This window comes from Lytechinus pictus, chromosome 8, assembly GCF_037042905.1.
Source record: "Lytechinus pictus isolate F3 Inbred chromosome 8, Lp3.0, whole genome shotgun sequence".
Lineage (NCBI taxonomy): Eukaryota > Metazoa > Echinodermata > Echinoidea > Temnopleuroida > Toxopneustidae > Lytechinus > Lytechinus pictus.
This window is the reverse complement of record NC_087252.1, coordinates 37259606-37277624: the sequence shown is the minus strand read 5'-3', so window position 1 is coordinate 37277624 and position 18019 is coordinate 37259606. Positions and strand designations below refer to the sequence as shown.

At 40.4% G+C, this 18019-nt stretch overlaps 1 protein-coding gene across 3 annotated transcripts in view; it reads right to left on the bottom strand.

Annotated features, from left to right (window-relative positions):
* Window positions 1-18019, bottom strand: part of LOC129266557 (uncharacterized) — a 182488-nt gene that overhangs the window by 75609 nt on the left and 88860 nt on the right. For all 3 annotated transcript variants that reach the window (XM_064104023.1, XM_064104024.1, XM_064104025.1), the window contains 19 exons: window positions 17558-17725; window positions 16645-16927; window positions 16098-16345; window positions 15287-15424; window positions 11833-12022; window positions 10813-10994; window positions 9872-10096; window positions 9100-9243; window positions 8398-8526; window positions 7485-7653; window positions 6105-6199; window positions 5234-5398; window positions 4610-4762; window positions 3939-4118; window positions 3308-3529; window positions 2570-2917; window positions 1750-2037; window positions 1118-1253; window positions 290-446 (listed from right to left, as the gene is read on the bottom strand). In XM_064104023.1, coding sequence (XP_063960093.1) covers window positions 290-446; window positions 1118-1253; window positions 1750-2037; window positions 2570-2917; window positions 3308-3529; window positions 3939-4118; window positions 4610-4762; window positions 5234-5398; window positions 6105-6199; window positions 7485-7653; window positions 8398-8526; window positions 9100-9243; window positions 9872-10096; window positions 10813-10994; window positions 11833-12022; window positions 15287-15424; window positions 16098-16345; window positions 16645-16927; window positions 17558-17725 — 3620 coding nt within the window. The remainder of the gene's footprint in view (window positions 1-289; window positions 447-1117; window positions 1254-1749; window positions 2038-2569; window positions 2918-3307; window positions 3530-3938; window positions 4119-4609; window positions 4763-5233; window positions 5399-6104; window positions 6200-7484; window positions 7654-8397; window positions 8527-9099; window positions 9244-9871; window positions 10097-10812; window positions 10995-11832; window positions 12023-15286; window positions 15425-16097; window positions 16346-16644; window positions 16928-17557; window positions 17726-18019) is intronic.

Genomic DNA, 18019 nt, shown 5'->3' with positions numbered 1-18019 from the left:
ATAAACTTTAACTTGAACTTTTGTTAAAACTAATAATTTCAATTGTACGAATGTACAAGATTGCAACATCAGCGCACAAAGGGTTAAACAATAATGCAATAATTATGTAACAGTAACCAAACATCATAAATTAAGTACCCTTTTCTTTTCCTTTCAGGATCTCTTTTGTCTCCCTTTGTCTCTCTATTTCTCTCTCCCCTCTGACATCAACTTCTTTCTATCACTCTCTCCCTCTCTCCCCTTCTATCTCTCTCTCTCTCTCTCTCCCTCTTCTCTTTCTTGTTCTCACCATGTATAGGTTGGTCTGGTCACTGTGGGTACCAGCTGGGCAGGCCATCCAGTCCGAACCGGTTCCAGCCGGACAGTAGTAGCCTGCTGGGCAGTCTGCATAACCGGCTTCCAGATCTGGGTTTCCGATCGTCTCATTCTCAGGCAAGCAGTACAATCTATAAAGAAGTACAAATAATATTAATTAATCACTCAATCGTGTTGCATATACAAAAGCATGAAGGCACCAGACTAGAATAGCATTCATGCTATTTTCTAGTTCAATGTATCCTCTAACATAATTCTGTATTACAAAGACATGTACCATATTTGTGAAGTGATTGTTTTTGGATAGTACATTTAAAGATCAAGTTCAAATTCAAGATGAAAGCTAGAAAAATATACTTATAAATTATAATAAAATTAATTGAAAACATTATCCCCATATTCACTGATGCAGAGCTAGTACATGTACAATGTTTACAAAAGAAATGAAGTTTGAAGATGAAATCGCATATATATAAATCATTTTCATGACCAGATAGAAGAGTTTCTTAGACACCACTTCTTTTTCTGGACTGCTTATTGTTGGCTTGGGGGCAGTTGGTCACATTTCTTTTTCATTGAAACCTTGTAGTGTACCAAAATATCATTTTGGTTATTTACGAAGAGACTTTCCTGGCCACTTATTGTTGGCTTGGGTGTTGGTTGGTCACATATTTTCTTCATTGAAACCTTGTAAAGTACCAAATTATTATTTTGGCTATTTACAAAGAACCTTTCCTGGCTACTTATAGTTGGTTTTGGGTTGGTTGGTCACACATTATATTTCACTGAAACCTTGACTTACCCTTGTGGGCAGGTTAGGCAGGATGGTTGCGTGGTTCGGTTGGTGTAGGTCCCTGCAGCGCAGGCCTTGGGTTCCGGTGATCCAAGAGGACAGTGAAGACCGATGGGGCACTCGATAGGGGCTGGGATAGATGAACCTGTAAGATATAAAGGACATCAACAAATGAGAGTGTTGCAGTATAGTGGATCTGACAAAGTAGTAAAATAATCAAAGTTCATACTATTCCACTCCTTGTAATTTCATCAACATAATTGATTAGATGGAAGTGGAAGTAGACAGTATGTCATTGAGGCATGAGTGTCATTTACGCTTCGTGAGAGAGAAAATAATGACTAAAATAACTGATGATGATAATATATAAACGTTGATGATGGTGATAATGAGGATGATGATGATGTTGATTTCAGTGATGATGATGATGATGAAGATACTAAATAAATTACGTTGATGATGCCCATAGTAATGTTGATGATGATATCAATTATGATGACAATGATGACGACATTGATGATGATATTGATGATGATAATGAGGATGATAATAATGATGATGATAACAATGATGAAGATGTTGGACATGATGATGATGATGACGACAATGAAAAGAGTCTGACATAAAACAAGCTCAACTACCTTCTGGGCAGTAGTATCCCGCGGTACAAAGATCTTCTTCCTCCGACAGTCCCGTCTGCTGACAGTAATACCCTGCGGTGCAATTGCGACATTCTGCTTCCTCCACCAGCCTAGTGTCATTGGAAAACGTCCCGGCAGGACACTTGTGAGGGACCGAAGTGCCCTCGGGACAGTAGCGTCCAACGGGACAGACAAACTGCTCCTGGTTGTCCGAGCCTTGGACACAGTAGAAGCCGGCTGTACAGAGGTCAACGGGAGCGGTCAGTGCCACTTGATCACAGTACGAACCTAGATGAGAAGATTGAATAATACCATGAATGCAATTTTAACATTTAGGTATCTCTCTTGAATTTACCGATTTTGTTATGGTGAATTTGATAAATAGCACCAAATCGTTTACAAAAGTTCAATGGTAAAAGAACAACTATAAAGAAAATTTCTTTATCATTTTGATGACTCATTTTATTTTTCTCCTGCAGAAAATACTTTTATTCTAATTTGCATTATCTATATTGTTTTTTAAATTAGCTCAAACTATTCACACACGGAAAAGTAACTGGTTGTTATTATTTGCAATTTATACTGTGTAGTTCAACTTTATATTTATTAACACATTTTGGATGGCACATTTTCTAAGCTGAAGTGATTACCATGCATGCACAAATCCATTAAGTAATAAATCGCATTTGAATCTGAAGTATTTTCAATGAATTCTAAGAACAAAAAATCTTGGCTTTCCCTAGCTAATGGAGAAAAAAATCCTCAGAATCCCTGACAAACCTAATAATGCTAAGACTCATATGAACCCTATGAAGCTTACCTGGAGTGCAGTATTCACATTCAGTAACATTCATCAAACCAGTCTCATTACTGAAGGTGCCCAAAGGACAGGCGATTGGTTCTTCAGTTCCCTCTAGACAGTAATGACCGACCGGACACTCGTCCGCATCGTAACCCTGGCTGGGTGTCGAGATGCGGGCCGCCTGGCGACAGTAGTATCCCGCCGCACAGAGCGTCCGAGGGTACGTGAGACCTGGCTCGCCGCAGTAGTAACCTCCGAGGCAGTCGGAGCATTCCGATTGGTCAGAGATGGCGGTGATGTTGTTGAAGGTTCCAATGGGACACTTGTAGTAGGTGGCTGCTCTGGTGCCTTCTGGACAGTAGTGACCTGGAGGAAAAGAAAGAACAAGTTAGAAGACACTTATCTTCTTACCGTAAAAAGTCATGTGGTGTTGCTATACCTGTATGTCATTAATGTGGTCTCAAAAGATGCGCAAGACTTCAAAAAGGAGTTATAAAATTTTGCTGCGCTACCTTGTCCGTTCCAAAAAAAATTGCAAGAAGCGTTGGAAGGAGCAATCATGCCCCCCCCCTTCTATGGCTAAAGTGGGACTTTCTCTCATTTTGCCAGGCACTTGGCATATGACGATAGAGAGGGGGAATTATATTAAGACAGCCCTGCTAAAAAGAGCCAGCTAATAAAGTTGATCTAGGTCCCTAGGTAAATATGAGATTTTATCAATACATGTACATGTAGCTTTTATTAGCCTCTAATTACCTTCTGGGCAAACAAAGGCAGTGTAGTTGACAATGGGTCCGTTGGTGTCGTCGCAGTAGAACCCAGCGGGGCACGCCTTACACTCCCATTGCTCAGGTTCATCCTGGTAGGTACCGGCCGGGCATGCCTGCTCCTCCGCGGAGTCCTCCTGGCAGTAGTAACCACGGCGACAGCGGTACTCGTTGGGGGTTGGGACAGTCTGGCCACCGGGGCAGTAGAATCCTACAGGATAAATAAGTGACAACGATCGCATAAAAAATGGATTACAGGTGTTTCGTGAAGCAGCTCTTGTTTAAAGCCAATCGGAAACAAGGAATTTAGAAGCTTATAACAATAGTCAGTGAAAATCCTTTCTACTCGTTTCATGAAATGCACCCACGGGAGCAATATTAATATACAAAATCATCAGCATCATCATTGCCACCCATATCAGTATGAACATCATGTCCACCATCATTATAAACATCATCATCCTCCTTCTCCTGCTCATGTTCATCATTCTCATCATCATCATCATAACCATCATCATAACCATCATCATCATCAAAATTAACATCATTATCACCATCACCTTTGTCACCATCATCTTTACCATCATCGTCATCACCCTCATCACCATCATCATCTTTACCTCTGGAGCAATTCCCTTCTGGTTGTGACAGACCGCTGTCATTGCAGTACTTCCCAGCAAGGCAGTCAAGACAGTAGGTGATGTTCTTAGCCATCAGACTTGGCTGGTAGGTTCCAGGAGGACATGCTTCCTCAACCGAGCTTCCCTCGACGCAGTAGTATCCAGGACTACATCGGTCACCTACAGTAAAAGAACAAGGAAAATTGCTTACTCAGATAAATCTATTCACATGTCTTTAAAATGATTCTACATGTAATCGAAATGTTGCAAAAATTATGATGAAATCATCACTCTCCCAATACAAGTTGAACTCCTGCTCCTCCTTTTTTTTCTATTCCTCATCCTCTTCCTCCTCTTCTGCTTTCTCCTCTTCTTCTTCTTCAAATTTTCTAATCTACATTTTCTTCTCCTTCGAAGCATTTGCCTCCTTCGCCTTCACCTTTTTTCCCCCCTCCGCTCCTCCTCTCCCTTTTTCTTTGCATGTAACTCCTCCTCCTTCCTCTTCTTCGATTTTCTAATCTACCTTTTCTTCTCCTTCTTACATCCACCATCACTACCACCACCATCAACACCACCATCATCACAACCACCACCACCACCAACGCCACCACAATCACTACCTCCACCATCATTACCATCAGCACCACGACCAAGCCCCTTCATCATCTTACCTCCACTACCCATAGGAGTGGGTGTGACGGAACCATTGGTGCAGTAGTACCCTGCGGTGCACATATCATGGGGCGCTGGAAGACCGGAGGTATGACAGTACCAGCCGGGATCGCAGGTGATTGGAGCTGACGAACCGTTAGGGCAGTATTCACCTTAAAAATAATGAGAAAATAATTCAAATCAGATTTATTCCAATGTTAATTGTTAAAATAATATAATACAAAATATACAGAAAGTATTTGGAACAAAGTTACAAGCAAATCTGAAATGGGAGAACTTTGATACATGAAAAGTAAAAAGGCCTTGTACATGGCACAATTCCTGAATATTCATCATCATCAATATATTTCATTTATATAAATATATTTTTATATCATCACCATCATCATCATCATCAAAATCATCACCATAACTGCCATCATCATCTTAATCATCTTCACTGCCAGCATCATCACTATCACAATCATCATCCTACCATCATCATCATCATCATCATCATCATCATAATCATCATCAACATCATCATCATCATCATCATCACCATCGCCACCACCACCATCCCCATCACCATCACCACCAACACCACAACCACCACCACCATCATTACCCCATCACTAACTTACCAGCTTGGCACTCTCCACCAAGGGAAGGATCCGATGGTTGCGGTTTGTACGACCCACTAATACAGTACCATCCCGCATCACAGAGATCGGTAGGTTCAGGCTTACCCTGACCGGCGCAGTATGTACCGGGTAAGCATGGCGTACACCAGGAGTCGTTGTGACCACCTTTTACAAAGAAGAATAACAATCATATAAAAGCTAAGTTTGAGTTCTGGTATGGAAATCTAATTTCAAAAGGAAATGGTTGGAAGCAATCATAAAGTGTTCATCATACGACAGAATGCTTATTTAGGAGAACAAAGCTTAATCAAAGTACATGTACAGTACATGTACATGTAATTCAGGCTTGCTGGAAATTGTATATTTATTTCTTTACCACATGCTTTCCTGACTTAGCTAACACAGGAAACATATGGGACCACACTATAAATGGACAAACATTCTGTAGCTGCTGAATGCTTATCTTTTTTCAGAGATGCCACTTAGAACGTTGAAAAAGTCTTCATTCAGATGTGAATCTAAAATGTGCATCCTTGTCTTTTACACTCAACCCTCAATGCACGTTTTATTGTACATTAAAACCACATTCATGTACAAAAAAATTGAAATGGGTAATAGAACATGCTTGGATAATACCTATATGTGTGGGAGTCTTTTCTTTTTCTGGTTACATTTAAAAAATATTTTATGTTTACGCTCCATAATGCAGCATTAGTTTATTCATATCGGTGGCTGTATTTCTATATTTTTTTAATGTCATGCAGGATCCCCATGCAATTACGTATTTAAATTATTGATTGGGCTACCCTGCTAGAATAAAACAAAATAAATTAATAAAAGAAAGAAGTGTATGAATGGAAAATACACATACCAGTGAGGTTATTAAACGTTCCCTCTTCACAGGGTTCCATGATGTCATATGTTGTACCGGGTGGACAGTAGTAACCAGCTGGACATATGGTGTCCCTGAAGAAAAAAAAAAGAGAGTGAAGAAAATGTGTTGATCTATGAAACAGAATGATACTTTAACCCTAAAATGGCCGGGGGGAGGGGTTGAATCAACCCCCCCCCTCAACATTTTCTGCGATCATTCCGCTGCGCGAAATTTTTTGACCGCGCCACTCACAGAGTTTATACTTTTAAGTCTCGCGCATCTTTTGAGACCAAATTTACGATGCCCGGGTACGCGGTTCCGAAATTACGCAACATTTTGTAAGTGCATGTCAGACCAAAAATTGTTCCAAAACGTGATTTTGTGTACAAAGTCAATGCAAATTGAGTTTTCTCATCTTATTCATAAAGATATGATTATTTTTACTTTAAACAGCTGAAATCAATTGATTTTAGCATAATTATGCTTCAAAAAGGTTGTGCAATAAATCTGGTGAAAAATATAAAGAAAAACAAAAGGTTGAAAAACAAAGAAATACATAAGAAATTCATAAAACAATTAAATACATAAGAAATTGATTTCCAAACCGAAGTTTTTTTCAAGTGCGATTGTTAAGAATGCTACAAAGAATATTTTTACCAAAAATTAGCATTCTAGGAGCTTTATTTAGTAAATTAGAGCAAAAAGTATGATTTATGCATAAATTAGCATAATTAATTCATATAAAATAAAATCTCATTATTTTGGAAAATTTTACCATACAACCTTGTAGATTACATCGCACACTACCAGCGTGCAACATTTTGCGGCGCTCGCGTGATCGGCGGCCGAGATCTCAGGGGGGGTTGAATCAACCCCCCCCCCCCCCGGCCACAGAACAGCCAAAAAAGCCCGGCCTAGTTAGGGTTAAATGAAGGCCATAAGGTATGATTTTTTTCTAAAAAATCAATCAGGAAAAGCTCAAACAAATATCCAAATACTTTTCAAAGGACCAAAGGATATATATTTCCTAATGAATGCTTTTTTGGTGAATAAAACAATTGCACCAATCATTCCAAGACAGTAATTAAAGATTTGTGCCAATTCAACCTCTCACGTTTGACATTCATGATGTAACTTAAAATCAGAATTTGAACTAACCCAGCAGACAGAATCTCATGTGAATTTCATGATGCATGTAGCTTTCCATAGTTGAACAACAACTTAGACCAGAGTTCAGAATAATGTTTGAGATTCATTACCCATTTGGACAAATGGCTTTTCATAGTGAGACAAAAACTTAAGACCAGAGCTTATATCAAACTGTTCAGAATATGGGCATCTCATCAACAGATATCAATCAGTGTAAACAAAACTCACTCATAAGTAGTCGAGTTAGCAAGACAGTAGTAGCCAGCCGGGCACTCCTTGCACGACTCTTTCCCCTCTTCATCCTGGTACGTTCCCGCCGAGCACCCTAGAGGGCGGGCTGACCCCTCGGGACAGTGGTGACCCAATGGACAGACGCCACCATATCCTGTATGATTGCCTTAATGAGAAAATGTACAGGAAAAGAAAAAAAAAAAATTGAGGTTAAAATAACAGTCTGAACGCTCGTGATACACATGCACTTTAAACAAGCCATATAAATGTGTAGATGCCTGGAGAACGCATTCAAAATACTCTTCAAGTATTCTTGCTTTGAAGAAGCATCTAGCAAGCGAGAGAATGTTGATATAAAGACATCAATTTTAAGAACATCAATAAATTAAACATGCAAAAAATCCAGTGTGTCAATAAACAGGGGGGTGTTTCATAAAGATTTCAGTATGACTTAGAGTCGCACTTAAATGCCAACGCGCACATGATACATGTACCGCGCAATCTGATTGATGGATACGTGATAGTGCACGTCCCTTGTGCATGATCTGACCGATGTGGGGATGTCTTCTATACCGTATGCAACTGGGAATTTAAGTACGACTCTACATCACACTTAAACCTTTGTGAAACACTCCCCGGTCTATTACAAGAACAATATCACATTGTATTCCTCCAAAAAAAAAAAGGGATTATTCTATGAGCAATTTGGTTTGGTTGGGGACAAAATAACTCTGAGCAAGTTCTAGTTTTGGGGGGAGATAAATTTATATATTTGCCATAATATTATTGGATTCAACTATGATGACCTTCATTTTGTTTGAATACACTGCCCGGTTAGCATGGCGTTAAGCGCAGATTAAATGTGCTAAAGGGTAAGATTAAGAGAGTAAAATTGAGGAAACTACATTACCTGCGTAGGTACATCCATCATTGGGGAATGCTGTGGGTGTTGGCCTGTCCACTCTATAGGTGCAGAAGTATCCCGCCTCACAAGGGCCAGACGGGATGGTGAGGTTGACACCATCGCAGTATTCACCACCTGGGAAGTAAAGAAATTGAAAATGGCTACTTATCATACTTATATTTTCTTCTGGAATAACTATATGCCAATATACATGCCAACAGGTTTCAAATTTATTTCTTTGTTCTTTTTTTCTTCTTTCTCGTTTCACTAATATCGATAAGAGAGCTAGAATGTTTGGAAGGTACAGTACATACCTGGAAATTCACAAATTTTTTCGCCCGATTTTCATCATCACTACCATCGTCATCATGATAATCATCATCATCATTGTTATCATTATCATCATAATCATCATTATCATCATCACCCCTATCATAATCATCATCATCACAACCATCATGATCATGATTATCATCGTCGCCACCACCACCACCATCATCATCATTGCCACCATCATGATCATCATCATCATCACCACTATCATCTTCATCCCCACCATTATCATCAATACTAATATCAGCATCACCAACACCATCATCACCACTAACATCATTGCCAATGTCATCATAATCACAATCTTAAAATGTTACCACCACTGTCACCAACAGCAACACCACCATCCCCTACCACCACTACCACAAGACTTACCTGGGCAGTCAGTACAGTCCTCCTCATATTCCAATCCCTTGCTGGCTCCGTAGGTCCCCGGTGGGCATGCAGTCCAGTTAGCTCCGGTACCAGGGGGACAAAAGTACCCCTGGGGGCAATCCCTGTACCCGGTAGAGGAGTTTCCTGCAAAAACAAGAGGACTTCAATAAATGGTCTCGCAATCTTTGAAGAATAAATTTAAACTTTCTTTAAGCAGATGCCACATTACAAGCTTGCACAACGGCATTTTGGGACTTTCTTGTATCCCCTTTGTTTTGGCTAAGGTGAGTTGTGAGGATTAACTAATAAAATACATTTGCAGGGTTCGTGTAAGGAGGACACGTTTCAGACTTTGGTAAGGGTCCTAAATCTGGCAACCCCTGTCCATGGATAAACATAGCACAAAACTTTGGATAAACAGCTTACTTGATATCAAATAAGACAATGATTAATGTGTGAAAGTTTCCATGGCTAAGAATGAATCAATATTCTTTTGTTAGCGTATGGTCCTGAAAAAGGACCACCCAACCTCAGCGTCTCAGTATCTTCTTAGCGTCTTCAGGAAAATGAGAAAATGTTATGACATCACAGATCTTGCTCATATTAGTGATCTCCTCGTTCATTTGCTAAAAAACTTTCTTATTGATTGTCCAATGATACTCAAACTTACATGTACATGTATGTTGATCTTTTTCTGTGTTTTTTCTGCTTTCACAGGAGCTAAACTGCTCCAAGAATTTCATTCCCCTTTAAACATTTAATGATAACTCACCTTCGATGACTTCTTCGGGTACGCAGTAGAATCCTGCGGGACACTCCAGACACTCGGGAGCCTGAGTGAGGTTTGTGAAGGTACCGGGGGCGCAAGGGACCGGTAGAGCGCTACCAACGGGGCAATGTAACCCGATGCTACATGGGTAGTCGGTGGGGTTAGGAACACTCTGACCTGGTGGGCAGTAGAAGCCGGAGTCGCATTCACCTACCGGTGCGGACAGACCTAATGTGGCAAGAGACAAGGGGTAGCAGAAATTAAAGGATTTTTATACAGAGAGAGTCAATTCCTGGCAATAGCAATATCCTCAAAGTTAACATGGTAACAACAAACAGATTGTGTAAACATGAAAATCTCTGCTTGCATTGACTTACAGCTTTAAACTTTTTCATGTGATGAATAAGCTTAGCAAAATTCCCATCCTGTTCGAGAAGGGGGGTGAGTGTCTTTAGCGTAACTGAGATAAATTGATACGTGGCAGGAATTTATTCCTTGAAACACTGCTCTGCTAAAGCCAGGGTAATTAAACTGCATTTAATGCACTCTGAACCTTTCTAAGAAAAGGTCCTACAGATACATTATTCGATGATCTTTGTAGGTTTGCACGGTGGAGTTTGTAACGTGGAGAAGGTTTACGGTTCACCATGTATAATATGAAGAAGGGAAGGAAATACAGGCAGAAAGATTGAAATGGAAAGACGAGATAGAATGAACAGAGAAAATTAGAAGTATTCTTTTCTTGAAAGTGAGTGAAGTCCTGACAAGGACTGTAAACCAGATGAGATGAGCTGAATATGGCTTGAGTAGCGATGGTTTGAGTAGTAGCAGGTTGAAGTGAAGAGAGGTTACTCGACGATACATTATTATTATTCTTATTATTTATTACAGACTTCTGATAAAGTAAGTGATAGTGCTTTGAGAGCAAGTATAATTATTCTTACCTGTGTCGTTACAGTACCATCCCTCATCGCAATCGATGCACTGGGTGACGTTCCACCTCTCCAGAGTGTTGCTGTAGGTGCCCTGCGGACATGGCTCGGGCGTAGGTGATCCTAGAGGGCAGTAGTTACCCACCGGACACGAGACGTTGGTGGCATCCCATGAACCAAGCTCACAGTAAAAACTAGAGAAGACAGTGGATTCAACGGGTTAAGAATGGATCAGTTTGAGGACACATTTTTACAGAGCAACCATGTGGTCAAGAAGATCAATATTGATGGCAAGGCTCATAATTAATACTGAAATTACTGTCAAGACCAAATCATATGCGGATCGGGCTTTCCAGAAAGCTGCACCAGCACAATGGAATTCTCTCCTATCGACTTTACGAAAAGTTAGCCAGCTTGAGCAATTTAAAGTACAACTAAATTCCCAACTCTTTCAGAATGTTTAACTAAGTTAGGTTCAATTTTTGTTTTAATATTCTTTGATATTTATAATGCATATTTAATGTTTATTTTTCAAATCTACATTGCTAACTATATTTCCGCTTTCGTCATGCATAGAGACCTGTAGGTGTTATGCATCTAGATTAAGAACAGTACTATTATTATTATCAATAATACCAGTTTGATTTGGATAAAGATCATTCACCAAAACAAGCAAAACTAGGAAAGTGTTTCCTGTCAAAAGTACAAGGTAAAAATAGAAGGGCTATTCCATAAAATAATCAACTTTTCGTAATACCAATTACCAGGGCCTTGAAATAAGTCTTTGGACATAGCCAGGATAAGGTTGTACGATGCCTAGAAATATTTCAGAAATGCATGTTCATCTACATGTAACAAGGTGATATATTAAGTCAATAGATCTATTTTTGTGCGGAAAGTTTTTTCTTGTGATGTGATCCTTGAGGAAATTTATGTGGCCTTGTCCAGTCTTGTCGTGACCTTGACTGTGGCCTTGGAATTAAAACCTTGCACGACACTGAATGGTTTAAAAGCAAATTTTCTCAAACTTACCCTTCGAAGCACAATCCAGACGTGTTGGTTTGTCCGATCTCCGAGCAGTAGTGGCCCGGGGTGCAGAGATCGCAATCTCCTTCAGCCTGTAAGCCATACTCGTTGCTGAAGGAGCCCTTTGGACAGGGGACGGGGTCGGTGGTCCCCTGGGGGCAGTAGTGACCAGGGATGCACTCATTGGCATCATCACCTGTTATAGAGGGGTGGATGAGATGGCGATGGTGAGAGGAGTAGATTATCATAATCCGGTTATTAGGCAATTAGTAAAAATAATAAAAATAATAATAATAATAATAATAATAATAATAATAATAGATAGATATTGCGATTCCGGGAGACTGCAGAGCTTGGCGTAAAGAGGAGGAAAAGATACAGAAGTATAACGATCTGGCATGGGAGCTGAGAAGGATATGGAAGGTGAAGACGAAGGTGGTACCAATGGTCATCGGAGCCTTAGGAACAGTGACAACAAGACACAGAAGCTTTCTGGCTGTTCTAGGAGTCGAGGTGTCCTTTGAAACGATACAGAAGGCAAGCTTGCTTGGAACAGCTCATATCTTACGGAAGGTCTTGAATTAGAAAGAGAAGTGAACAATGAGAAGAGGACCCATTTGATAGAATATAGAACAATAACCCTAGATTTCTGGAAGAAGTCCGGTTGCTGTTTAATATACCAACAGAACATCAAGTTGTGGACAATGGAAATAATAATAATAATAATAATAATAATAATAATGGTGAAGGCTGTTAACACTTGGGCAGTAGCCCTAGTGAGATATGCTGCTGGCATAGTTGAATGGAACAAGCTTGAACTCGAAACCCTGGACAGGAAGACAAGGAAGTTGCTAACTATGCATGGGATGTTTCACCCAGTCTGATGTAGATAGACTTTATGTGTCAAGAGAGAAGGGAGGACGTGGTCTGGCTGGAATAGAGGAGACTGTAAGATATGAGGAACAAAGCCTATACTGCTATATTGAAGGCCAGATGGATAGCATCATGACGGCAGTCAAAGAGTCGATGAGGAAAGGAAAGGATGTGACAGCGAAACAGCTGAAGGCTGATCAAAGGAAAATGAGACTGGAAGGATGGAAAGAGAAGGTGATGCACGGGCAGCATTTAAGACAGACAGAGGAGTTTGCTGGACCAGAGAGTTGGCAGTGGCTGAAATGAGGAAGTTTAAAGAAGGAGACGGAAAGTATGCTAGTTGCTGCTCAGGACCAAGCAATTAGAACAAATTACCGAAGAGCCAAATTTGAAAAGGAGCATACATCTCCCTCATGTAGAATGTGTCATGACAAAGACGAAACGGTGTCTCATCTGGTGAGTGAATGCAGCAAAATGGCACAGACAGAGTACAAAGGAAGGCACGACAGAGTAGCAGCTGCAGTTCATTGGGGTCTGCCCAAGAAGTACCATTTACCCCATGCGGAAAAATGGTACGAACATCGGGCAGAGCCTGTAGTAGAGAACGACGATGTAAAACTTTTGTGGGATTTTAATATCCAGACAGACAAGGTCATTGAAGCTAGACGACCAGACATCGTTCTCTTAAAGAAGAAGGAAAAGGAATGTCTCATCATAGATATTGCGATTCCGGGAGACTGCAGAGCTTGGCGTAAAGAGGAGGAAAAGATACAGAAGTATAACGATCTGGCATGGGAGCTGAGAAGGATATGGAAGGTGAAGACGAAGGTGGTACCAATAGTCATCGGAGCCTTAGGAACAGTGACAACAAGACACAGAAGCTTTCTGGCTGTTCTAGGAGTCGAGGTGTCCTTTGAAACGATACAGAAGGCAAGCTTGCTTGGAACAGCTCATATCTTACGGAAGGTCTTGAATTAGAAAGAGAAGTGAACAATGAGAAGAGGACCCATTTGTTAGAATATAGAACAATAACCCTAGATTTCTGGAAGAAGTCCGGTTGCTGTTTAATATACCAACAGAACATCAAGTTGTGGACAATGGAAATAATAATAATAATGATAATGATAATGATAATAATAATAATAGTAATAATAATAATAATAATAATAATAATAATAATGATAATGATAATAATTATAATAATAATAATAATGATAATAATAATAATGATAATAATAATAATAGCTGGATTCATCAAGCACTTTTGCCCGAGGATACAAAGCCCTTGCTATTATTACCCCGGCGTTAGCTCCAGCTACCATCACCGGCGCTCAGAGCATGCAAGGAGTGAATCCTGCCGGGTACCCATTCACCTCACCTGGGTCGAGTGCAGCACAATGTGGGTGAATTCTTGCTGAAGGAAAACACGCCATGGCTTGGATTCGAACCCACGACCCTCTTGTTTGAGAGGCGCGAGTCAGAACCACTAGACCACTATGCACCCACTAGAGGGGAAGTTCATCCCAACAAAAAAGGTTTATGTGAAAATACATAATTGGATCAAACAAGTTTAACGCTAAACTTTCATCAAAATGGGATGAGAATAGGAAAGTTATGACACGACCACTACTACATGTAACTACACGATCAGGGGAAAAAATACACATTTTGCCCCTAAAATGCTTAAAAGAACCCTGGGAAAAAAAAAATAAAAAGCCCAAGAGAATCCCCAATCACTGAAATGCTAGCGCTTATCCAACGATGCAAAGTTTAGAAAGTTGGTTGTGAGAAGTATCTCCCTAATATGTAAATTTATTTCTTTGCCTGCACACAAACACTGCTTCTCAGATCACCAACACTAAAGGCGACCGCACACCTTACGACTGGTCTGCGACCCGATTTTAGAATAAAATGTAGTAGTATTTGATGCTAATATTAAGACTTGGAATATCTTACTGTGTAATGTTCTTAATCATCTTACGAATACCTATGATCAAATTTGTGACTATGCTATCATCCTTCTTAGAATAAAAGCGAATTTGATATCTAGTCGTAATGACGTCATAGCAGTCGTACGATTGGCTACGATTTGAAAATAATTTGGACTTTACTCCAAAATAAGGGCTTGCAATCTTTCAAAATGGTTATAATATTATTATTTCAATTAATTTTAACCTCAAATAAAATGATATGTTCCATTCACATCTTCAAAAAATGAGCAAAATGTGATTTGTTCCAAAATCGGGTCGCAGACCAGTCGTAAGGTGTGCGGTCGCCTTAATACAACATCACCATCAGCAACAGAACCATCAGCACAACTTCCTTCATTATTAGATCCACACAATCACAAAAGGTCATTTATCTTTGGGCAATTCTGTAAAATAGTCAACCATTTTTGTACGTCCGACCCCCATTTTTCTCAAGTTTTACCTCGCTTCATAAACTGATCAAGTCATGGTCATTTGAGAGCAGTACAGACTGTCAAAAGAACCAGAAATCAGAGACAGACAATTTCATGAAGGTCCACATATATGGGGTCGGATGTACGTATTTTATGAAATTGCCCCTTTGTCCCCATTTCGCGTACCTTGGTCTGGAGCTGAGATGTTTGCGTACTGCTTGCAGAAGAACCCTGCATCGCATTCCTCCTCCGGGTAAACCATCCCCGGGGTGGGGCAGTAATATCCACCAAGACAGGGGCTGCAAAGACTTTCCTCCGTCAATCCTACAGTATTCACACAAAAACAAAATTCAAAAGGAAAATAAGCAATATCCACCAAGGAAATGGCTGCAAAGGCTCTCCTCCATCAATCCTACAGTATTCACAAAATCAATATTCAAAATGAAAATAATAATTACGGAGACAAGGGCTGCAAAGAATCTACTCTGTCAATCCTACATTATTGAAAAAAAAATCAAAACTTAAGGAATAATAAGTTATGTACCATTCCATGGGTTTACTATTCACCAGCTACTTGGCAAATAATTTTGCAAACAAAGTATGCTGTATCTGACAATTACCATTATCAATCAGACATCTGTGCTTCCCAGTCAATCAAAGTCAAGTTAAGTTGCGCTACAATAGAACCATGCACTATTCAAAATCAGGATGTTTTCAAGGTTCCATGACATCTGTTCCTGCGACAATTGCTCAGATGGAAAATCTGCACGTAATGCCAAAACATAACACCTATCCTCCAAATCTAAATAAACCCTAATCCTTATCTTTGCATCATTCCAACCCAATTTACAATCCTGACTCTAACCCCACGCCCTCTGAGACAGTATGAAAAGAGCAAAAGTCGCAGTAGCAAATGTTGTGCCACCATTGTCAATGGCAAAGGAAGATGCAGTTCACTAGGCATGAAGGGTGAAGATATTCGAGAAGGAACTCTTACCTGTTTGGTTATTGAATGTTCCGATCGGGCAGGGAAACTCGATAGCATATCTCGTTCCCGCAGGACAATAGTGACCAGATGGACATAGGCCAGTGATGTTGAGGACGACGGGGGCCAGTGTGTTGTCGCAGTAGTACCCAGCTGGACATTGCTTGCAGGAGCTCTGGCCGATCTCATTCTGAAAGGTGCCGTTCTCGCAGATCTGAGGCTCAAAGCTTCCCGCCTCGCAGAAGTAGCCTTCAGGACAACTGTAGATAATGGGGGAAGTGGGTCAATAACAAATTAAATTGGAGCAGTTTGCAATCAGATTAATGCACTTTCTACATGTAAATCTCTAGTGAACAATAGAAGACAAATATGAAGTGCATTTCAGATTTCCCCTTACAGTTATTGATGTTCAGGGTATAATAGGACGAGAGCAAACAGATATTTTAGGTGTTTATTAAGTCTCTGAGGTACAAATATCCATATCAGGTAATGTGAATAGATTATACCATGTTTGATATTATCATCATTACAAGACAAAGCAAATGAAAGCTATACTTACACATATTCAGCTGGTGCAGATACATTCTGTCCACCGGGGCAGTAGAACCCTGCATCACACTGCCCAGCGGACGTCTCCCGTCCCACACCAGGACAGAACTCGCCCAATGGACAGGACAAGCAGTCACCCATAGCACTGTTCTCTTCAGAGTCCAGGTAGAAGCCAGTGGGGCAAGGGATCTGGGCGGGGCTACCCTCGGGGCAGTAGTGACCTACAGGGCAGATGGCCCCGGTGACGTTGTCCCGTGGGTCGGGCTCCGATGCGCCAAGAGTGCAGTAGAATCCTGGAAAATGAAGATAAATAAAGATGAAGAAGAATTATATATACAATGAATATACATGTATCCACCTTGTTACGCGCTCAAGGTGCTCCTTTATTACACTGGCTCAGCTATGCTAAAGATTCTGGTGCTCACAGCTTTTTTAGGAAATATTTCCTTGAACCCGTTTACCTCACCAGGACTGAGTGCAGCAATCACGTCCTTTGACATGGCGTTTATTTACATTTGCTACTATCCACTCAGGTGAAGCAAATGGGTACGCGGTAGGAAAAAAATTCCTTGAATGCTCGAGCTTCCTATCAGGGTAGCCATGCTAAAGCCCGGGTAAGAATATTCAGCGCTTAGAAACATTGTATTAAGCGCTGTATAAATGTTGCATATTCTTGCTGAAGGAAATTACGCCATGGCTGGGATTCAAACCCATGACCTCTGTTTCAAAGTCCGGAGACTAAAATCCACTGGTCCACAACACTCCACAAGAAGAAGTTATATACTATGAAACCTCTCAATTTGTGACCACAAAGGGGAAACACAAAAAAGACAGGTTCTTCTCAAGATAATTTCCCTATATGAGAATAATTTTGTTTCATGGTCACTATTACAAATCCACCAATCTAGTCTTCTTCTTCTCACCTTGGGAGCAGTTTCCAGTCGGTGTGTCCAGTCCAGCGGTCTGGCAGTACATCCCTGGAGTGCAAAGAGTAGGAGCGTAGGAAGCTTCAGGGCAGAAGGTACCGGGCTGACATTCTCCTCCGTGGGTCGTTGTCATGGACGAGGAGGAGTTACCGGAGCAGTACCAACCTAAAGTTGGCAGAAAGTGAAATAATGTACATGTATATGTTGCAGTATATGATAGTGTTTTTATAAGATGAGGGTGAGAACAAGTATTTAAAATGACCCAAAAAAGATAAATATTTATAGCATTGCGTTTCTTAATACGATATTGTTTTTATCACTGTCATCAACATCAATTGTTATGTTACAACATGTATCTTTATCTTTATCATCACTGCAGTCACCATGATCATAATCATCAGTCATCATCAATAATTGCCATCATCATCATCCCCACCATCATCACTATCATCATTTCCA